The 23,716-nt window shown below is 42.4% G+C and overlaps 2 protein-coding genes across 11 annotated transcripts in view; both read right to left on the bottom strand.

The window, feature by feature from the left end:
- RBM33 (RNA binding motif protein 33) overlaps nt 1-12,952 on the bottom strand; it is a 109,008-nt gene extending 96,056 nt beyond the window's left edge. For 3 of the 10 annotated variants that reach the window (XM_061166211.1, XM_061166206.1, XM_061166207.1), the window contains exons 1-2: nt 12,801-12,947; nt 1,077-1,155 (exon numbers count right to left, since the gene is read on the bottom strand). In XM_061166211.1, coding sequence (XP_061022194.1) covers nt 1,077-1,155; nt 12,801-12,843 — 122 coding nt within the window. In that variant the 5' untranslated portion in view covers nt 12,844-12,947. Of the gene's footprint in view, nt 1-1,076; nt 1,156-8,124; nt 8,232-12,800 lie in introns of those variants that run through there. The other 7 variants (XM_061166203.1, XM_061166204.1, XM_061166201.1 and 4 more) reach the window with 5 other exon arrangements.
- Nucleotides 12,953-13,377: 425 nt separating this feature from the next.
- On the bottom strand, nt 13,378-23,504 carry LOC133073112 (uncharacterized). Its single transcript, XM_061166581.1, has 2 exons — nt 22,827-23,504; nt 13,378-13,593 (listed from the first exon to the last, which is right to left on the bottom strand). The coding sequence occupies exons 1-2, from the start codon at nt 23,502-23,504 to the stop codon at nt 13,378-13,380; spliced, it is 894 nt and encodes a 297-aa protein (XP_061022564.1).
- Nucleotides 23,505-23,716: the final 212 nt, after the last annotated feature.

The following is a 23,716-nucleotide window of genomic DNA, read 5'->3' as shown; positions in this document are numbered from 1 at the left end:
TCAGGAAGGTCACAGCGTCACCAAAAGGCGCTCCTGGCCGAAAGCACATCCTGAACCTACTCCTGAGGAGACACCAGCAAACCCACACTGAGGGCTGGTCCACAGGGAAATGGTGCACCCTCCTCAAAAAAGTCAGAAGCCATTAAACACAAAGGCTTCACAGAGCTTTTGCAGAAGTCTTTAAAGAGAGAATTCTTCCAGATGAAGAAACAAGGAGAAAAAGAAACTCACTTTTGCTAAAAAGGACATTATTTGGACAACTGACAAAACCTGGGTAACCACTGCAGATTTAGAAGTGGCATGATACCTGTAAACTACTGTCAAATGGTGCAGGAAAGAAAAAAGTGTTCTGCGTGTGTGTGTGTGTGTGCGCGCGCACACGTGTGTGTGTAACGAGAGGAAGACAACACAAGCAAGATACAAAGCAACTGTTAAGTCTGATCGCGGAGGCCTTGTAAGAATTTCTGTGTTACTCTTACATCTTCCTGTAAGTTTGAAAATGATGTCCAAATACATTTTCCATCTTTACTAGTCATCAGAAATATATAAAATTAAATTACAAGATACCGGCTTCCCTGGTGGCTCAGCGGTAAAGAATCCACTAACACAGGGGAACAGGTTCAACCCCTGGTCCAGGACGGTCCCACACACTGCAGAGCAGCCGAGCCCAAGCACAAGCACTGAGCCGGTGCCCTGGAGCCCAGGAGCCCAGGAGCAGCAGCCTCGGCCCACAGGACACAGGACTGCAGCCCTCGCAGCGACACGGCATGCGGAGGAGCTCTGCTGTCCCTGCTGCTGCGGCACAGAGCTACTCCAGATGCTCTCAGTCCCCACCGCATGGAATCACGGCCGCTCCACCGGCAGCCGGGGGCAGCACACGCCGGGAAGGCGCTCCCCACAAAGCCTTCCGCCTGGGATGCCCTCCCCTGCCCTTCTTTAGCCCAGTCAGGACAGACCGACTCAGGAAAAGAGCATGGGCAACTAACACAGTGTTCTGGTGAAAGAGCTCTGCGCGGCCTAGGGGCAGAAGGAGATGAGTCAGCAGGAGCCCCGCGCGCAACCAGGGGAGTCCGCACCTGTCCCAGTCCTCGTCCGCAGCTCTTCTCCTCCAGGACCGCTCCGCACCAGGCTTATCAAACTGGTCAAAGTCGTCATCTGTGAGGGAGAGGCCATGAGTCAGTCTTACTCAACTTAAACAGACACATTCAAATATTGAAACAATTTGTTTCTTCTAAGGATTCCCAATATGACATTTTAAAACACTAAACTTTCATATATATAACAATTTCAAATGTTGTTTGTTTGTTGTTTAGTCACTAAGCCAGGTCCATGGACTAGAGCCCACCAGGCTCCCCCGTCCATGGCATTTCCCAGGCAAAAACATTGGAGTGAGTCACCATCTCCTTCTCCAGGGGATCTTCCCAACCCAGAAATCAAACCCACGTCTCCTGCATTGGCAGGCAGATTCTTTACCACTGAGCCTACGGGGAAGCCCATAAATGCTTTAGCCATTTTTAATCATTAAAAAATTTTAAAGTACACATCTACCTAAAGAAAATCAATTTATTGGACATTCTTAGGCATGAAAGCTCGCTGATAGAACAGTTAAAGGGGTGCAACTGACCCCTGCATTGCTCAAGGGTCAACTCTAATAATAAAGCTAAAAATCAATCCTAGAAAGAAAACTGAAAATTCACAAGTACATGGACATTAAACAACACACTTCACCAACGAATAGGTCAAAGAAGAAATAAGAACCAGGGAAATAAGAATATACTTTGAGGAAAATGAACACAAAAATACAACATACCGAAGTTTACAGGATGCAGCAAAAGCAGTAGGTGGAAGGAACTTTATTGCCTACACTAACAAAGAAGAAAGATCTCAAACCAACAGCCTTACTTTAAATCTTGAGGAACTAGACAAAGAAGAAGAAATTAAACCAAAAGATTGCAAAAGAAAACAAAGATTAGAGCAGAGGCACATGAAACAGACTAGAAAAATAAAACTGTAAAAACTATTTTTAAAAAATTAGCATATAGAACTCAACAATATATTAAAAGGATACCCTACATCACAACCACATACATTTATCCCAGGAATGAAGGGTTCATTTAACATTCAAAAATCAGTACTTTTTAAAAATCAATATAATAGATCATATTACAAAGTAGAAAATTACATTATCATCTCAACATAAGGAGGAAAATCAATTTAAAAATTAATCAAAACCAAATATCCACATTCCTAAAAACTCTGAACAAATTAGGAATAGAAGAGACTTTCCCCAACTTGATCAAAGGGCATCTGTATGGAAAAACTAGAGCAACCACCACAAGTGAATGCTCTCCTCTAGAATCTGGAACAAGATTGGGGCTGTGAGTCCCAACACTGCAATTCAGCACTGTAATGCAAGTTCTACCTAGTGCAACGGGACAAGGAAAAACAAAAGGAACTGAGATTGAAAAGGAGGAAGTAAAAAAACCACCATTCTTCACAGCAAACATCATCAGCTATGCAGAAAATCACACGGAATCTACGGGGAAAAAGCACGAAAACTAATAAATGAACTGAATTAGGTTGCAAAATATGAGATCAGTTTTAAAAAGTCGACAATTTTTTTTTTTTTTTACATACAAGTAATGAGCTATTGGAAATTAAAAAACAAATCCTTGCAATAACATAAAAATATGAAATACATACTAGGGATACCCATAATAAAAAAATGAGAAAGACCTGTAAATTAAGGACTATGAAACACTGCTGAGAAAAACTAAATACCTAAAGTGCAAAATCACCATAATTCCCCAAAGGAGACGAGAATGATTGCAAATGTGGGTAGTGCTTGGACAAAAGCACAAGCAAAGGAAAAAAAACCCACCTGATGAAGCAGGAAACAAAAACACACTTTCTTCCCACTTGGATTATGGAATGCAAAAGCAAGATAAAAAAGAACCCCAACTCAAAATCCTAAGAAACAAACTGAGACCTTGAACTCTGTGGGCCTGTTTTTATGCTTCTTACATTTTCTGCATCACTTTCCTTCTGTTCTCATTGAGAATACAGACAAGTCCTTTTTAAGTTTCTGTTTGTCATAATGAGTAGAACCAAGAAAACAAAACGTGTCCACACTAGTCCAAAGTTTTAAAGGAAGAAAGCACAACCCTGGATTCTAAGGGGAAGAGTGATCCGTATCTAGAAATCTAGAAACCCAAGGCCAAACGTCATACTAGACATACATGTTATTAAGGCAATCAGTGTTCCCAGTCAGCAAGACTAAAAACGGTTACTGGAATTTTTACAGTTTTCAATTACACAGCAATTAGGTCTCTATAATGAACACAAGGCTTCTACTTAGCATTCTTATTACTTCCTCATCTTTTCCAGGAACCTGGAACTTAGATTAGAAACTTTATACAATACTAGTCTGGAACAGGATTCTACCAACTGTCTAATCCAAGAATCAGCAAACTACAGTCCCCCTGATATGTTGGTTCTGCCACCTGTTTTAGTCCAAATTTAGCTACTGCCCAGACTTATGTAAATAAGCTTTTACTGGAACACTATATGCTAATTCAATTACAAACTGTCTACAGCTCTCAGGCTACAAGCGCAGAGCAGAGAACTACAACAGGAGCCCTGTGACCTACAAAATCTAAACTATTTACCATTTGGCCCTTTACAAAGTTTGCTCTAGTCCAAAGGTTCTCAACCTTCTTTCTTTTGCCACGACACCATCCTCACGTATACATCTCATATTCTGAATCAGTGACTCAAAATTCGTATTTTACAGATGAGGAAATCCAGACCCTTTATTTAAACAGTATTTATTTAAACTTTATAGTAACGAGAAAACAGAATCAAACTAACATTCAAGAACTTTCAAAGTAAGCGTATTTGTCCTACAAAATAACTCAAACTCTGAGTAACCAGGCAAATTTTCAGAAAGAGCCCATACATCATGTTGCTTGAAAAATAATTTGTAGTCTTGTTTTAAAACTCTCTTATTTGCATGGGACCCTGGACAGGCTTCCTAAAACAAACTCTGTACTTTGCTTCTGAAGTGTGGTACACGCTGACCATTTGTTTGCCTGTCTTACAACTCAATCTTCTCTTCCTGTGTTTAGGAAACAATCCGAGTGAGTCCTGAAAGACGACAGGGCTCTGCCTCCCGATATGCAAGCCATAAAAGCTAGACCCTTGGGTCCTCTGTTAGCCTGAGGAACCTCAAAGAGGAAAATGGTCTGAGCTCAGCCAACTGAACGTTCCCATCATGACTTAGAATCTAGAGGAAACGACGCCCCGTTTCTTTTTCCAAGAATCTCTTTCTAAAAGTGAAACCTTCTAAAGTGCTAATGGTTAGCTGCTAACGTCGTGAAGTGTAAGGAAGAAATGTCACAAAAAGGGAAAAAGTCCTTCCAGCAACTGCTGCCCCTCCTCCCACGGAGAGGAGCCACAGCTGAGACCGTGGTCCCCATCACTCTACACAACAGGGTAGACAATGCAAGAAACACACTTCCCAGAGCCTCCGTCCCTGTGCACGTCTGAGTTAGAGAACGCACGGCGAGGCAGGCGCAGGAAGGCTGAGGCACAATGATCTCAGTGACTCTCATGAGACAGGTGCAGGATGGACAGACAGACACACCCACTCCCTCACAGATATGAGGTTCTCAAAGGTCAGAACGGGCTCCTGAAAACCATGCGTGGCTCTGGGCTGGCAGGGGCTGTGACAGTCAGAGGGGGCCTCTTGAGACTCAACACCATCAGAAGTCAGCACCCAGTGCTGCAGGCAGAGACTGACCACTGGCACTTTCGCAATAGTCTTCAGTTCCAATAGCTTCCAAGCAAACTCTTAACCATCAGGCTCTGGTCCTCAGACTAGGTGTTCCTGACCACCACACCCCCAGCCTTTCCAAGGGCGGATGATGTTGTTCAGTCGCTCAGTCATGTCAGACTCTGCAACCCCACGGACTCCCCTGCCAGGAGTCCATGAGCACACCAGGCTCTCCTGTCCTTCATTACCTCCAAGAGTTTGCTCTAACTCATGTCCACTGAGTCGGTGATGCTATCCAAGGGCTGCAGAAGCCTCTAATTCCTGTATTAAAACCCTTCATACCTGGAGTGCAAAACATGGCTTCTTTCCTAACTGAAATAAGACTAATAATAAAACTTCAAATAAGTTTAGCACTACTGAAGCACTGAAGAGAGGCTTCATTGTACTTCAACAAGCTAGCTATATTCATTTTCTCATTTAATCCATCCCCACATTCTTGTTTGACAGATGTGAAAACTAAGACTAACCAAAAATTAGTAAATAGCAAAATCAGATTTAAACTCAGGTCTACCAAACACTACGTATAATGCTCTTGAGTTTATAGGAAACAACTATAGTAACAATGGGGCTTCCCTAATAGCTCAGTTGTTTAAGAATCCACCTGTAATGCAGGAGACCCCGGTTCAATTCCTGGGTTGGAAAGATTCTCTGGAGAAGAGATAGGCTACCCACTCCATTATTCTTGGGATTCCCTTGTGGCTCAGCTAGTAAAGAATCCGCCTGCAATGCAGGAGACCAGGGAAGATCCCCTGGAGGAGGGAAAGGCTACCCATTCTAGTATTCTGGCCAGAAGAATTCCACGGACTGTAGAGTCCTACAGTCCATGGAATTGTAAAGAGTCAGACACAATTAAGCAACTTTCACTTCACATAGTAACAAATCCTCTGATACATAAAAATATTAAAAGGTAGCTAGCCATAACTTCCTCAATCTTTAGGTAGAAAGATCACTAATCCATGGAACCTACAAAATCATGAAGGCAAAATCAACTACTAACCTACAGGCTGGAATCCTGTGGCCTATAAGGAACATGCTATCTTTGAATTATGTTTTTTTTTTTTTTTTTTTAATCAATCTGATTCTCAACCCTTTTAAAATGCAACTATATTTAAGTACCAGAGTTACAGCTTCTCTCAAAAACAAAAAAAAAATATTATCAAAAGATCTAGAAAGTAGACCCACACTTTGCTGTAGCTAAATCAGCGAAGATGAGCAGCACCCAGCCAAAAAGGAACAAAACTCCTGTGTCTGTAAGAAAAGAAACTGAAGAGGAAGTGGCACCAGCCACCACAAGCCTGCCCAAGGCCCAGACCACCCTGACGTCAGATCTTCTACAGTCTGAGCCGTACAACTCTTTTTGAGTCTGTGAACTACCAAAGTACCTATCCTTCCAAAAGATTCTCAATGAACTGCTTCATCATGTTTATGTTTTGTATATAAATAAAGCATCAAAATTCAATAATAAAAATTCCAGAAAGTGAGAACAGAGAAAAAGAGAGTAAAACAGTACCACAAGATAATTTCCCAGAACTGAAGGACACATTTCCAGACCAAAGTATCCACCAAATGCAGCACAAGAAACATAAGACGACCTATGCTAATGAATTCTGTAACAATGAGGAGGAACTGTTAAAACCTTCCAGGAAAGAGAAAAAAGGTTACACACAAATGATAAGGAATCAGAACATCGTCAGACTTCTCAAGAGCAAACCTAGAAGCCAGAAAACAACACAGCAGTACCACCAAAACTCTAAGGAAAAGGAATCTAAGTCAAAGCTAGACTTGACGACTCGACCATATCAATCAAGTATGAAAATAAAGTAAGAATTCATTCAGACATGCGTGGGTTTTCAAAAAATTTACCTTCAACACACCCACTCTTAGGAAGCCGAAACCTTTAACTCTATAATTTGTTATACTGAAAATATAAACATAAAGAATAATTTTCCCAGAAAAAATTATCAAAATTGACCTGTGGATTTAAAAAAGTTTAATAGACCAATAATAAAAAGAAGAAACCAAAAATTAAATAGGCAACAGACCCAAATGGCTTTGCAGATAAGAGTTCTTTCAACATTTAACAAAGAGATTTTTACAATGTCCAGAAAATTTCACAACTCATTCTAGGTAGTTAGCCTATCTTATAAAAAACAGAAGAGCACCATGTGCACACACAAATACAAAGAAAACTATAAGCCAATCTCTCTTAGGATCATAGACAGTCATAAAGTGAAAAGCAACCAAACACCAAAAAGAACAAAACCTGAAGAACCAGAAGATTGTGAACCCAAGAATGTGTGGCTGATTCGGCAATAGAAATGTATCAATACATTACAATAAGGTATTAAAGAAAGGGCCTCATGGGACTTCCCTGTGGTCCAGTGGCTAAGACAACCCACTCCCAATGCAGGATTAGATCCACAGTCAGGAAACTAGATCCCACATGTTGTTGCTTGGTCGATAAATCGTTCCCAACTCTTCTGTAATCCCACAGATTGTACCCTGCCAGGCTCCTCTGTCCATGGATTTTCCAGGCAAGAATACGGAGTGGGTTGCCATTTCCTTCTTCAGGAGATCTTCCCAACCCAGGGATCGAACTTGCATCTCCTGCTTGGCAGGTGGATGGATTCTTTACCACCGGCCACCTGGGCCACTAGATCCCACATGCTGCAACTGAAATTCCACACGCCACAATGAATATCAAAAATCCCATGTGCCGCAACTAAAACCTGGTGCAGCCAGATAAATAAATAAAAATAAATAATAAAAAGAAGGGACCTCATGATCACAATGCAGACAAAGCATCTGATAAAATCAAAACTCTAATTCAAAATACAAACTTTTTTAGCTAAACAAACAATAACTATCAGAAACCTACAGCAAACACCATACACACTGGTAAAACATTAAACGAACATTCATTAAACTCTTAACAAGAAGGCAAGATATAGATGCCTGTCATCACCCCACTACCAAATATTATTTAGAAGGACTTGACAATGAAAACTTCTAGAACAAAAAGTACAAAAAGAAATGAGACATAAATACTGAAATAGAGGAGACCGCAGATACAACAGTCTGAAAACCTAAAGCATCAAGTATTAAAACAAAATTCCAAAAGCCAGTTAGATATAATGACCAAAAAAAGAAAATAGTTTTTCTACAGTAAATCAGCAAAAAATTCCAGAATACTGTATGATAAAAAAAATTATACCATCCACAACAAATACAAAATATCTAGGAATAACACTAACAAGAAATATAAAAGAGCTACATAAAGAGAATCTTACTAAGTTAAGTTCCATCTGTTGTTCAGTTAAGTCTTGTTTGACTCTTTGCGACCCCATGGACTGCAGTGCATCAGGTTTCCCTGTTCTTCACCATCTCCCAGAGTTTATGGAAACTCAGGTCCATTGGATCCAATCATCTCATCCTCTGTCACCCTCTTCTCCTGTCCTCAATCTCTCCCAGCATCAGGGTCTTTTCCAATGAGTTGGCTCTTCGCATCACGTGGCCAAAGTATTGCAGCTTCAGCATCAGTCCTTCCAATGAATATTCAGGGTTGATTTCCTTTAGGATTGACTGGTTTCATCTCCTTGCTGTCCAAGGGACTCTCAAGAGTCTTCTCCAGCACCACAGTTCAAAAACATCAATTCTTTGGCACTCAGCTTTCTTTATGGTCCAACTCTCACATCCATACATGACTTCTGAAAAAACCATAGCTTTGACTAGACGGATGGCAGAGATCCCTTCTCCTCTGGAAGTTACCTTAGTAAAACTGTCTTCATGTCTGCAATCTCTTCTATTCCAATATTTATATATCCCAACCTCTTAGATCAGTGCTTAGCACGGAGGAAATACTCAAAAATGTGGTAGATAACTGATGGACAAAAAAGAGCTTGACAGCGAGACATTCTTATTGCTGGAGGAAAAAATACATATTGTAAAAATATCCATCGTCCCCAAGTTGCACTGTGTGAGTGCTAATCGTGTCTGACTCTTGGCAGCCCCATGGACTGTAGCCCACCAGGCTCCTCTGTCCATGGAATTCTCCAGGCAAGAATAATGGAGTGGGGTGTCATTTCCTCCTCCAGAGGATCTTCCTGACCCAGGGATCAAACTCATGTCTTTTGCAATTCCTGCACTAGCAGGTGGATTCTTTAACACCTTGGAAACCCAAATTGCATTAATAAACTCAATGCAACCTCTAAGAATTTCAGCAAAATTCTTTATAGAATGGGACAATTCTGAAGTTTTTTTTTTAATGCACAGCTAATCAAGAAATTTCTGAAAAAATTCTATAATGTATACAGACAAACACACACTATGAAACAGTAATTTTCTAAAATTATGAGAATTTAAATACATCATAAAATAGAAAACAAAGAATTGAATAAGGTAAGCTATGACAAACCTAGATAGTGTATTAAAAAGCAAAGACATCACTTTGCTGACAAAGGTCCATATAGTCAGATCTATGGTTTTTCCAGTAGTCATGGACAGATGTGAGAGTTGGACCACAAAGAAGGATGATCACCAAAGAATTGATGCTTTCGAACCATGGTGCTAGAGGTGAGTCTTGAGAATCCTTTGAACTGCAAGAATATCAAGCCAGTCAATCCTAAAGACAACCAATCCTGAATATTCACTGGAATAACTAACACTGACGCTATAATACTTTGGCTATCTGACGCGAACAGCCAACTCACTGGAAAAGACCTTGATGCTGAGAAAGACAGAAGGCAAAAGGAGGAGGCGGCAGCAGAGGATGGGATAGATAACATCATCGACTCAATGGGCATCAATTTGAGCAAACTCCAGGAGGTAGTGAAGGCCAGGGGAGGCTGATGTGCTGCAGTTCATGGGATCACAAAGAGTCGGGCACGACTTGATTAATGAACAACAAAAGAAAAGATGAGAATTTAAATATATCATAAAATAGAAAAGAAAAAATTCAGTAAATTGTATTAAAACTGTTAGAAGCCCTAAATTCACTCCACATCCAAAATAAAATTCCATATGGAATAAAAGCTAAATATAAAAAAGCACAGACATAAAATGTTAAAAAAGCACAGGGGAACTCTTGGCATGGGGACATTAGGAAAAAAATTTTATGAAAACAAGTGACAAGAAAAAAATCTAAACAAGATACATATATAAATGAATCACTCTGCTATAAAACGGAAACTAACACAACTTTATAAATCAACTAGACATCAATATAAAAAAAAACTTTGGCAGAAGTGGGGAAGAGATTCCCTGGTGACCTAGTAGTTATGATTCTAGCCTTTCACTACCTTGACCTCAGGTTCAATTCCCAGTCAGGTAACTAAGATCACACAGGCCATAAGGAGGAGCCAAAAAAAATTTAAGTGACATTTTTCACAAGGTAAAATTTTAAAGCTTCCGTAATCAAAAGCTTAAAAAAACAAAAGGAATTGGCAGTCCATTCCAGTATTCTTGCCTGGAAAATCCCATGGATGGAGGAACCTTGTAGGCTACAGTCCATGAGGTCGCTGAGAGTTGGACACAACTGAGAGACTTCACTTTCACTTTTCACAGGGCAAGCACAATTTTTAAAAAGTCTATAATCCTAACATAACACACAAAGAATTCTTTAAAATGAGAAGTCAGCCACTCAATAAAATAGACAAATTATGTAAACAATTCACAGAAAAATAAATATAATACATGAAAAGATGATTAATGTCAACAGATCTGGGAAATACAAATTACAACACTGAGGCTATTTTCCTGCCTTATATCAAAGATTCTCAGAGCATGCTACACTGTCTTTTCATACGGTACTGTTGGAAGGATAAAGTGGTACCAACTTTTTTGAGATAGCTTGAAAACAGCTACCAAAATTTAAAATACATGCAGCTTACACCACCATATTTCCACTTCGAGAGTTATCAATCCTCCAGAAATATTTGCTTCAGCACATCACGACTGTGTCTTTAGATGTTTAGTGCAGAATTTTCCACAGTAGTGAAAAAGGACATATAACTGAAATGTCCATCAATATAATATGGTTAATCAATAAATGGTGGAACCATATAACTCTCACCTACTAACACAAGAGAGATTGCCAAGATCTACTATGAAGTGAACAAAGCAAACTGGGGAACACTACATGACTCCATCACACCATAAAAGGCCACAGAGCTGTAAATGCGCCACTTACAAACGCACAGAAAGGGGTATCTGCCAAATATTTACCCAACACATACTACATGCCAGGAACCTGGAATACACAGCAGGTAAAACAGGCAGCATTACTGTCCTCAAGGGGCTTACAGGCTACTGGGGAGGAGAGATTAAAAAAGGCAGCAAACAGATAACCAAATACAATCACAAACCGGGACAAATGTTCTAAAGAAACAAGGTTGCCACAGAACAAAGATGAGGGAGGCACATAAGCAAGAGATGGACATACTTGAGACACAAAGAAGAATGCTCCAGGGAGCCTGAAACCTAGGGGATGAGGAGCTGGCTGACGGGAGTTTGCTGAGGCTGGGAGTTGAGCCATGCACAACGCACAAACCTTGGTAAGCAGCCTGGTTTTACTCTAAGAACAATGGGAGAACAGATGTGCAAGACAAAATGGAAGGAAAAACCCCAGATCATCAAGGGTAAAACCTAATCCTCTGAAATGGCAATTCTCAAAAACTTTCTGGATTCAAATTTATTAGAGGACACCAACCAACTTTTGTTTATGTCGATTACATTCATTGCTATTTGCCATTTTCAAAACATGAGAAACTTGAAAAAATATGCAAGCACACATTCCATTAGCCATCAGTACAATAATGTCTTCAAGTGTGATACATGCAGCCTCGGGAAAACTCCACTACAGTCAAGTGAAAGAGTGAAACATGCCAAGCTACATTAGTATTACTAATGAAAATAGTTCTGACCCAGGGGTATCCAGACTACCTACCTTTTGAAAATGACACAAAACTCCAGCAAGTAACCAATAAGGAAAGTAAAGCAAATATTTTCAAACTCTTAACTAGAAAGCCTCCGGGGGGCGGGGGGGGGGAAACCACGTGACAGAAAGAAGGCATGCACCAAATCATATTGCCTGTAATCACATTTAAGCGCTTGTCTCTTAGGTTTTTCTATTTTGCCATAGGAACGCTTTGATTCTTGGGCCAAAATTCCTAGACAGGATTGCTGCAATGTAGTCTTAAATCAGCATTACTGAAGAGTATACAGCAGAATGGCCTAACGTTTCAAGAATGAGAACTCCGCCCGAATGCGGGTGTTCACCCTTTACCACCTAAGGGTCCCCTTTGTCAGAGTTTCCGAACGATCAGAAAACTCACTTCGGAGTGTTTTACTCATATTAAAAACAAAAACAAAAAACCTCAGTCAACAAAAATGTGATTTCAACCATAAAGTAATTTTACCTGAAAAAATCAGGTAAGGTGTGAGTTAGGTGCTCTGTCAAACTCATCTATGTTTAGAATATAAGACAAAAAACCACCGAAAGGAAACGCTTCAGTATCTAAACCGTTTGTGCCCCAGTTCCACGCTCTGTAAGATGCTGACAACCAAGCACTAATGGGTCCGTATTCAGACAACTAAGGAGTTCAGGTAAATTAGAGCAGTGGCGGGAGGTTCTTTTTTCAGACTCCTTACTCTCAGAAATGCCCCGCAAACACCTTCCCTCAGGTGCGTGCGCCTCAGCCAGGCCCAGTGAGGGGCCGGAAACCACACCGAGCCCACCCGGACTACCCCAGCGGGGCCGCGACCCTCCCCAAGAGCGCCCGGCGGCGGGCGCTGTGCCCCAGAGCAGGCTGCCCGCCGCCTCAGGTGGGCCTGACGCCTCAGCGCCGCGCGGACAAGGACACCGGAGACCCCGACCCCGCGAGCCTCCCGGGGGCACTGCGACGGCCGGGAGCGGCCCGCAGCCGCCCCCCCGCCCGCCGCCGCCTCCCGCGCGCGGCCGTTTATTTACCTCCGGCGCCCGCTCCTCCGCCCGCTCCCAGGGCGGCCGCCATGGTCCTCGCTGGGCCCGGCCTTCAGCCTCGCCCCACCAAGCCAGCTGGGGGGGGCCGCCGGGCCAGCCGGGGCCCAGGGACGCGCGGCGCGGGGCGGGGAGGACGGGGGACGGGGGCGGCGGGCCGGGCCTGGGTGCGGGAGGCGGCGCGGCCGGCGGGTGGGGGCCCTCCGGCCTGCTCCTCCGCAGAAAGAAAACAACAAACTATCGCAACATGGCGGACAGCTCGGCCCGCCGCCGCGGTGCACGCTGGGATGATGGCGGCCGGGAGGCGCCGGCGCAGGCCCTCCCCGCTGGCCGCGGCGGCTCTGGGCCGCCCCCGGGGAAACGAAGGCCGAACGCAGAGGGCAAACTCGCAAGCGGCCACCTCGCTGGGCTTCCAGACAGCCCAGTGTTGAACGCGGGGTCCGGAGGCGGTTGCCGGCCGTAGTGCGGCCCCGGGCTCTGTCGTAAGGCGTTTTGCAGCAGTTGGCGCCGAGCTTTACGGCCGGCGGAAGTCCCTTTGGAAGTGGGAGAGGGCGGGCCCCGCGCCCCGCTACGGAGCGGCAGCCGGGTTTCTGTGTTTGGACTGTGAGGCGCGGGCTGGGGGCGGAGTCACGGCGCTGGGGGCCGACGTGAGGGGCGAGGGCGCCGGGGCGGGCGGGACGGTGTTGTGCTGGCGCTCTGCGGGCTGCGGGCGGCGGCAGATTTCGCTGAGCGGGTGGGCCGTCAGACTGTTAGTCTGCGCTGAACGAGTGCGCGAGAGTTTGCACTTGAGGAGCGAGAAGGGTCGAGAGTGAGGTGCTAACGAGTCAGAAAGGGGACCAGGGTGCGGAGAAGGCTGAGGGCTACTAGGGAGAAGGCGTCTGAAGACGACTTCTGACTAGGCGGGTGGGTGGGGTGAATGTAACCAGGCCTTTAAGTACAGACAAGCTACAGACGTTGGTGCAAGAACAAAGAATGTGAGGAATATGGGGAAGGAAAAGGGTCTTTTTAGGTAGGAAGAGAAGGCTGAACATAGGCGCAGAGATGCCAAAGGACTTCATATGAATCTTCAAGCAGTACTCGTGGACGCTATTAGTAGAAAAGAATGCTTTATGGTGGAAAAGCCTGGAAAACTCCGCTTTAACTGATGATAGTAAACGTTTTCCCGTAACGGGGTAAATAAGAATTTTGTGCCACCTTAAAGGATGCAACAGGAAGAAACAGTCTCACTTAAGTGGTAATCCAGTCGCAGATACGTAACTGAGTCTAAACTTGAAGAAATAAGAACAAAAAAAGTTGAGGGACGTACCACAAAGAAGTTGGCCTTCAGTCTACCGAAGTGGTGGAAGTCACAAAAGTCAAGAAAAGACAGAAATTTTTTCAGATTGAAGAAAGAATAGATATGACAGCTGAATGCAATGCATGATTCTGAACTGGATCCTTTCACGCTTATTAGAACAATTTGCAAAAATCGGAGTCTGGAAATAAGATGGGAGTTATGTAGCAGAATTCACTTCCTTATTTTGGTGATTGCAGGTGCTATGCAGGAAGAAAGTCTATGTTGGAAATACTATTACAGAGTCCAAGTTCGTACTTCTTGCTGCTTGGCAGGCCAATAAAGAGGCAAGGTGTCGGGGCAAAGACTAACACTTTATTTGGAAAGCCTACAGACCCAAGAAGATAATGGACTAGTGTCCCAAAGAACCATGAGTTAGTATTCAGGCTTCTGTTATATTAAAGAGGAGGAAGTGATTATTACAAACTTATTGGGGCTAGAATCCTTTGTTGTTGCAGCTCTCTGCAAAGGTCTGGTCACAGTTCCTATAAACACCCCAGCAAGAGAAAGGTTACTCTCTGTTCTGCAACTTTTTCATCTCTACACAAATGGAAAAGTGCTCTACTCCTAAAGGTCAGAGCCTTGAGAATGGGCTGTCCTGAATATTCAGGCTGTAGACAACATTCCTAACTACAGCAGAAACAGTAGAATACAAAGATTAAAAGAAACAGATCCGATATGGACTCAGATCTGTTCTTACTTCTACAAAAAGTACTTTATGGCACATCAAGTCAAAAATTTATTCTCAAATGGTCCAGAATAAAAGGGTTTTACTTAAACTTTTCTAGGAAATTCTAATTGCTTCAAAACACTATAGCACAACACAACATTGTAAAGCAATTATACTCCAAGTTAATATTTAGTGAAAGAACCAAAGAGTATGTTGTTTAAAAATGCCATTGTTTAATTGTGATGATGGTCTTACAGGTATATACACATATCCAAACGTATCAAATGTATACATCAAGTTTATGTCTTTTTTTGTGTATCAATTATAACTGAATAAAATTGCAAAAAAAAATTCATTGTTGAAATAAAAAATGCAAAAGAGAAGTTAAACAGAAAAGAGACTTGAGAAAATTAAAGAGAGGTAGGAAAAGATTTCCCAGAATATGCCACAAAAAAGAGGGGGGTGGGGGTGGAGGGACAGCATGAAGGAGAGGTTTGAAAATTGGAAGCTTGGAATGAGAAAATCAAATTCATGACAAATTGCATTGCAAAAAGTAGAGAAAAACGAGAACAGAAAAGAGACAATGGTTGAGAAGAGATGAAAGATACAAACCCACAAATACAGGAGGCATAACAAATATAAAGCAAGAAAAATGAAGCCACACCTAGACATGTATGGTAAAACTGAACAGCATCCACAAAGGAGATCTTAAAACGGCTATAAAGAAACTGCTTCTGGTTGTGATGGAGACACAGGGACAGACTGCCCTCACTCCATAACTTGCAAAGACAAATTTGAAAAAACAAAATTGCTTTCCGACATCGCGCCACAGGCAGCACAGGCCTGTGGGCACTGAAAGAAAGGAAACCTTATAATCGTCCAGCTTTCTACCTGGAAACAGTTTCTGGACCATGAGGCAGGAGAGGACACTCAAATAAAACACAACTGTCTTAAAGACTTGAGGAGACAGACCAGAATTTAGAGGGGCTAACATGGGGCATTGTGGGGGGGTGGCAGTGCAGATGATGGAGCGATGCTTAGGAAGAACTCCAGGAATCCACATGGGGATACCTTGAATGCGCTGCTGCAGGGAGAAATCCCATGAAGATTAACAAAGGACCAGAACAACCAGAAAGCTATAAATGGAACCATTCTCAGAACTCTGGCAGAGCTGGGCAACCTTTAAACTTCAACCACCCAGAGGGGATAACCCTGGCTGACCACCCAGGACATTCAGAAAGACTCAAGAAGGGTTAATGCATTAGATCTAGGACAAACAAGCACTAGAATCTTCTAACAAAGCTTCTAAACAACTCTTGAAATGGTTTATGCTAATCATGTAATTTAATGGCCCACCAGAGCAAACTTCAGTTTTAACGAAAAACCAACCTAGCCCTCAATAAAGTAAAATTCATAGAGGCCAATGTTTAAAGAAAAATTACTAATGAAAGGAAGAAGCAAGAATATATGACCAATACCAGGAGAAAAATTAATAAACAGAAACATACATAACTGAGACAACAGAATTATCAGCCCAGGGATTTCTAAGACTTGATATAAATAAGCTCAAAGACTTAAGGTAAATGGGACCCTAATGAGGAAGGACAGAGAAGATATGAAGTGGAACTTCTAGAGGTGAAAAATGCAATATTTGAAATTATTCAGTGGAGAGGAACAAAAGCAGATTAGAAATTTCCAGTTTCATCTCAGAGATAGAGCTGGAAAGAACATCACTGCCAAGCTCATGACAAGAAAAAATTACAATCAATGGCAATTTTCTCAGTCCATCAGAGAACTGACAGGTTCCAGAGCAGCCAGCAGAAAATGGAGACACAGACATCTACAAGGAGGAGCAGGACCTGGGCCTTTGCTTACCTGGAGCAGACAAATCCAGATATCTGAGAAGCTGGAACTAAGATTCAGCTAAAAATGTTCAATGACATCTAAAGGCCACATGTGGGCTGACGTGAGAGTATGAAGCCCCTCAGAGCTGCAGAGGCAGAAAGACCTGCACCATCCTACAGACAGACACACACACACACACACATACACACCCCACACACCCCTCCTCATCTTCCCTCGAAAATAAACTAACAAAAGTGTGGCCTTGAGGCAGTAGGGAACCCATTTTCACTGTGGGAATGGGACAAAGAAAGAAAAAGCCCTAACTGTTTTGGTTGTTGTTCAATCGCGCTTCAGAAACATGTTTAAAACGTCAATCTGGACAGTGCTCGTGGGCATCACAGCGGCAGTGGCTGGTCCCCCAAACTTGTTACCTTCTTCCTTTGTTGTTTTAACAGAGAATGAGATGAAACTCACAAGGCTCCCCCACTCCCCAAGCGATCCACCCAGGAGACATTGCAGTCTGAGCCTTCCCCAACATTGTGGAGACATTCTGGTCTGATCCTTCCCCCACGATTGTGCAGTTACTGCACAGTATGACTAACGAAACAGATCTGTGTAAAAGCAAAGAGAAAAACAGTGCTCCTGAAAATGGGAATGTTAACTTTCTAAGTTAATTCTTCTAACCGCTAATGAATAGAACTCTTCTTTTCCTGCTGGTCCCTGTTACACCCTAGCTTTCAGTGGGAGTTCAAGCTCCCCTCTTTTTTCTTGCTAACATTGTTTAATCTTTCCAAGTCCAAATGATTTGTGTTGTCTGAATATCCATCATTCTTACATTCACTGTCCCATTGTGGCGACTGATAAGAAGTCACTTGGGTGTGCCCTCCTCACCTTCGGGGTTACCTTCCTGAGGGCGAAGGACCTATATTTCTGGCTTATTCACTTCCTGTTAACATTAGCTGCCCACCAGCCAGCATGTGAGGGGGCATGCCAGCATGGAATGGGACAGTGGAGGCACAAAACTGCCCGTGATGCTGCCCTGCCCCAGGGGTCCCCATCTGGTGTCACCAACAGTTCTGGGCGGTTCACATAAGAACAGCCCAGTCCCGGAGCGAATCTACAAGACCAAAGTATCAAAACATGTTGTTGAATGAAATTAAACATCCATCCCCCTGTTGCAAAGCTGGCAACTAATTCTAATATCCTCAAGTACTGCCTGCAGATTGGAAAAAGAAATATGGTCATTGTGTATCGCAACTAAAAATTAAATTGCTGTTTACCATTTTGACTAGTGGCAAATCTCGTGAAGCCACGCCTCCACGGGAGCCCTGAGCATTTGGAGCCCTGAGCCTTTTATGGTGTCTAACCTGGCAGCAGGCACGTGTCCGGACTTTTGTTTCCTCCTTTGTGCACAAATGGCATTGAGGGCTGTACCAGGAGCACAGAAAATGTGCCCCAAAGTTCCTGTAGCTTCTGAAATGGGAGGAAGGATCAGTGTCCTGCAGAGGGCTTAAACAAGGCAGGACGCTGGGCCCATTCCTTCTAGAATAATAGGAATGTAGAGAACAGAAGCCACTACCACAGTCTCTTACTCCCTCCGTCTTCCATACTGCCCCCAGGAGTGGGCACTTAACCTGGGGTGGGGGTTTGTCCTTCCACACAACAAGGTTGGAACAAGGTGGCCTGAGAGACTGTCCTTCTGAGCCTTGGGCTCAGATGTGAAGGAAGAGACAGGAATGACAGAGTCCGAAAATAACTTCTCGCCACTTCAAAGTCAAGCTAACATATTATGCAATGCAAAGGAAGGAATCTTCATCAGCAGAAAATGAAAGGAATGTAGATCGCTGCTTTGTGTACCATAGATAAACATTTATCAGGTGTATAAAGCCTAAACAATCCTGTTCTAATGGCATACCCCAAATGTTTGTTCAATTTTTCTTTCACCACCTGCCGTTTATAAGCTACGACGCTACGACGCTACGTGCTGGGAGAGAAGAGCAGTTTACGCCCCGTCTGGCCAGAAGGAGTTTTAAACAAGACTAAACAGACCAGAGAGAAATTGATGTGAAGCAACAGAAAGCGATGCCAGTAGTCAGAGGAGGGGAAGACTTTCAGGGAATAGCAGCCTAGCTGGATCCAGGGGAACAGGTCCTGGTTTGTGCTGTCATCGTATCTAAGAGCATACACTAAGCTATCATTAATTTTCAAGCTCTCAGTATTGAATTAGGTTCCTAAGCACTTCAAAGATCTTTTTTTTTTCCAAAGATCTATTTTTTTTACAATAATCACTCATATATAGGGTATCTTGTTTGAACTGAAAAATGCTTATAAAAAGGTTTTGCTGCTAGAAAGAGTGTTGACATTTAGACCACTATAGGACTGACTGTGGAGATGACCAAAGTGCATCCATTGGCAAAGTGTGCAAACGAAAGTGTTCATCACTCAGTTGTGTCCCATTCTTTGTGATCCCATGAACTGTAGCCCACCAGGCTCCCCTGTCCATGGAATTCTCCAGGCAGGAATACTGGAGTGGGTTGCCACTCCCTTCTCCAGGCGAACTTCCCAACCCAGGGATCAAATGCAGGTCTCCTGCATTGCGGGCGAATTCTTTACCATCTGAGCCACCAGGGAAGCCCTAAAAGCCACTAATAAATCTCTCCCATTGAACTACATTGGAAATTAGAAGGAAAAAAAATAATGCTTTGATAGATGTTAGTCTCATAGAATTATATTAATTCAGTGGGTAATTTTTTTTTTTTAAGAATTGAAAAAACAATATAACAAAACAAAAGCAGCTAGAGATTGGTAAACTGGAGCTCATTAAAATTTGAAACTGCTTCATTACCTAAAAATGTCACTTAAATGTGAAAAGACACTAGAAAAAATAAACTAGGAAAAAATACTTGCAATGTGTATGACTAACAAAGTTTTAGTACCCAGAATACATACACACTAATCGGCAATAATAATAAAAACCAATAGCCTGTTAGAAAAATGGGCAAAGGCTGACCTGGGTTCGACTCCTTGGTTGGGAAGATGCCGTGCAGGAGGGCATGGCAACCCACTCCAATATTCTTGCCTGGAGAATTCCATGGACAGAGGAGCCTGGTGGGCTACAGTCCCTGAGGTTGCAAGGAGTCGGACACAACTGAGTGGCTGAGCACATAAACACACAGATGACAGATGAGAATTCTGACATAGCTAATGACAATACAAGAAGTTGGGAAGACTCACTCTGCATAGGAGGTATACACATTGAAGCAAATTCATACCCACCAGATTGGTAGAGATTTAGAAGGTAAACAATACCAAGTACTGATGGTGCTGATAGAAGTATAAAGTAGAACAACCGTTCTTTAGAATGATTTGACAATATCTGGTAAAGTTGTTAATTAGTGAAGAAAAGAATATGCACTTCTACCCTGCAATATTCCTGCTGGTACACACCCTAAAGAGATGTTCACACATGTGCATTAAGAACCAGAACATGCTTGCAGCATTGTTGATTATAGCAAAAACAAACAGCACTCTCAAACAAATAAAAATCCAAAACAAGCACAGGGTCAAATGCACATTTTTTTCTTAATATATACATTTTATTGATGTATAGTTGGCTTAATATGTTACAGGTGTATAGCAAGGTGATTCAGTTATACATATACACATATATTATTTTTGAAATTATTTTCCATTATAGGTGATTACAAGATATTGATGATAGTTCTCTGTGAAATGCACATTTTTAAAAAAAGCATGCATGAATAGATTGTGATATATTCATGAAGTGAAAGTCATTAACCAGTGCTACACATGCCAAAATGGATCAGAGAGTTGGACAAAAAAAGAATAAAGATTAAAATGTGTATATAGAGAAGACTTTCCTATAAAGCCAAGGTATAAAGACATGCACACATGTGGCAAATATTCTGGGCGGGGTACGGGGGAAGGCTGCACAGTCACAACGGAATTCCATGTGTTTTGTGCTAGGTATGTTGCAAACTTCAGTCTCTAAAATGTATTGAATATCTGAAAGATCACATCATAATAAATCAGTCTTTTGTTCCACACTCATGTGGTAATATAATCCTCTGAATTCTCTGACTTCTTTCTTCTTGCAATATTTTATTTTCCACTGAGCCATTTTCCTTGTAAACATTTGACATTATAAATATCAAAAGCCTCAGATTTACTAGTCTGGAACTTTTAACACTTGAAAATCAAAGTAATGTTCTATTGGAAATTGTTTTTTGAGTTAAATATAGAAACAGAATGAAGTCAGCTGCTGATTTTTCACCCAAATGCTGATTTTTAAGGCTAATTTGAGATGTAACTGATCAAAAAAGAGAGGTTTTATTGAATCAGAACTGCCTAAGAACATTCTCTAGGTTGGCTTGAGTTTTGTCGGAGTCTTCCAGCTTATTTTTTAAACTAGAGATCTGTTCAGTGTTCTTCCATCTCAAAAGTAACCCCAAAAGAGGGCATTTAGGTTTCTCTCTGTGGAAAAATGATCAAAAATATTAAGGTCCAAATATTTTTCTACCAGCAAAGAGTGTGCACCTACATACCTGCTGAGCACGTGTTTATGTGACTAGGTGTGAAATAGGTGCATAGATGTTAAGTGGGAAGTGGAGTGGAAACTTGTCCTGCTGTAGAGAAGACCCAAGTTCACGTGGAAATAGACAAATAGAAGACAGATGAGGAAATGAGGGGTCAGAAGTTTGAGGGGTTGTGTGCAGAGCTCTGTGGGGACAGGACACTCCAACCCAAACCAGGGCTGCCGGGGAGCCTGCGTGGGAATCAAGCTTTGCAGAAATTCGTGAGGATGGCAGATGAGGGGTTTGGTGGGGGGGCATGGTTTTCATGCAGGGACAGATGGGGACAACGTCCTCATTCCTTGCCTCTGTGACTCAATTGTTTTCAGTTTCCTCACTTACTTTATAAAAATTTATTATTACTTTTAAACCACTTTAAATTATAGTTTACAGTGTTGTGTTAGTTTCAGCCATACAGCAAAGCGATTCATTATACATACATATATATTCTTTTTCAGATTCTTTGCCATTATAGGAAATACCCAAGAATACCATCATAGGTTATTACAAGATACTGTATATAGTTCCTTGTGCTGGACAGTAGGTGTGAGCCAATATTTTTTTAATGCTTCAGTTCAGTTCAGTCGCTCAGTCAGGTCCGGCTCTTTGTGACCCTGTGAATTGTAGCACACCAGGCCTCCCTGTCCATCACCAACTCCCAGAGTTTACTCAAACCCATGTCCATCAAGTCAGTGATGCCATCGAGCCATCTCATCCTCTGTCGTCCCCTTCTCCTCCTGCCCCCAATCCCTCCCAGCATCAGGGTCTTTTCCAATGAGTCAACTCTTCGCATGAGGTGGCCAAACTATTGGAGTTTCAGCTTCAGCATCAGTCCTTCCAATGAACACCCAGGACTGATCCAAGGGACTCTCAAGAGTCTTCTCAAACACCATAGTTCAAACGCATCAATTTTTCGGCACTCAGCTTTCTTCACAGTCCAAATCTCACATCCATACATGACCACTGGAAAAACCATAGCCTTGACTAGATGGACCTTTGTTGGCAAAGTAATGTCTCTGCTTTTTAGTATGCTGCCTAGGTTGTTCATAACTTTCCTTCCAAGGAGTAAGCATCTTTTAATTTCATGGCTGCAATCACCATCTGCAGTGATTTTGGAGCCCCCAAAAATAAAGTCTGACACTGTTTCCACTGTCTCCCCATCTATTTCCCATGAAGTGATGGGACCGGATGCCATTAGTTTTCTGCATGTTGAGCTTTAAACCAACTTCTCCACTCTCCTCTTTCACTTTCATCAAGAGGATTTTTAGTTCCTCTTCACTTTCTGCCATAAGGGTGGTGTCATCTGCATATCTGAGGTTATTGATATTTCTCCCTGCAATCTTGATTCCAGCTTGTGCTTCCTCCAGCCCAGCGTTTCTCATGATGTACTCTGCATATAAGCTAAACAAGCAGGGTGACAATATACAGCCTTGACGTACTCCTTTTCCTATTTGGAACCAGTCTGTTGTTCCATGTCCAGTTCTAACTGTTGCTTCCTGACCTGCATACAGGTTTCTCAAGAGGCAGGTCAGATGGTCTGGTATTCCCATCTCCTTCAGAATTTTCCACAGTTTATTGTGATCCACACAGTCGAAGGCTTTGGCATAGTCAATAAAGCAGAAGTAGATGTTTTTCTGGAACTCTCTTGCTTTTTCAATGATCCAGTGGATGTCGGCAATTTGATCTCTGGTTCCTCTGCCTTTTCTAAAACCAGCTTGAACATCTGGAAGTTCATGGTTCTTGTACTGTTGAAGCCTGGCTTGGAGAATTTTGAGCATTATTTTACTAGTGTGAGAGATGAGTGCAATTGTGCGGTAGTTTGAGCATTCTTTGGCATTGCCTTTCTTTGGGGTTGGAATGAAAACTGACCTTTTCCAGTCCTGTGGCCACTGCTGAGTTTTCCAAATTTGTTGGCATATTGAGTGCAGCACTTTCACAGCATCATCTTTCAGGATTTGAAATAGCTCAACTGGAATTCCATCACCTCCACTGGCTTTGTTCGTGGTGATGCTTTCTAAGGCCCACCTGACTTCACATTCCAGGATGTCTGGCTCTAGGTTAGTGATCACACCATTGTGATTATCTGGGTCATGAAGATCTTTTTTGTACAGTTCTTTGTACTCTTGCCACCTCTTCTTAATATCTTCTGCTTCTGTTAGGTCCATACCATTTCTGTCCATTATTGAACCCATCTTTGCATGAAATGTTCCCTTGCTATCTCTAATTTTCTTGAAGAGATCTCTAGTCTTTCCCATTCTATAGTTTTCCTCTATTTCTTTGCATTCATCGCTGAGAAAGGCTTTCTTATCTCTCCTTGCTATTCTTTGGAACTCTGCATTCAAATGAGAATATCTTTCCTTTTCTCCTTTGCTTTTCACTTCTCTTCTTTTCTCAGCTGTTTGTAAGGCCTCCTCAGACAACCATTTTGCCTTTTTGCATTTCTTTTCCATGGTTAAAAATAACGTAT

This window comes from Dama dama, chromosome 18, assembly GCF_033118175.1.
Source record: "Dama dama isolate Ldn47 chromosome 18, ASM3311817v1, whole genome shotgun sequence".
Lineage (NCBI taxonomy): Eukaryota > Metazoa > Chordata > Mammalia > Artiodactyla > Cervidae > Dama > Dama dama.
The sequence above is the reverse complement of the archived record's forward strand: the minus strand, read 5'-3'. Positions and strand labels throughout refer to the sequence as shown.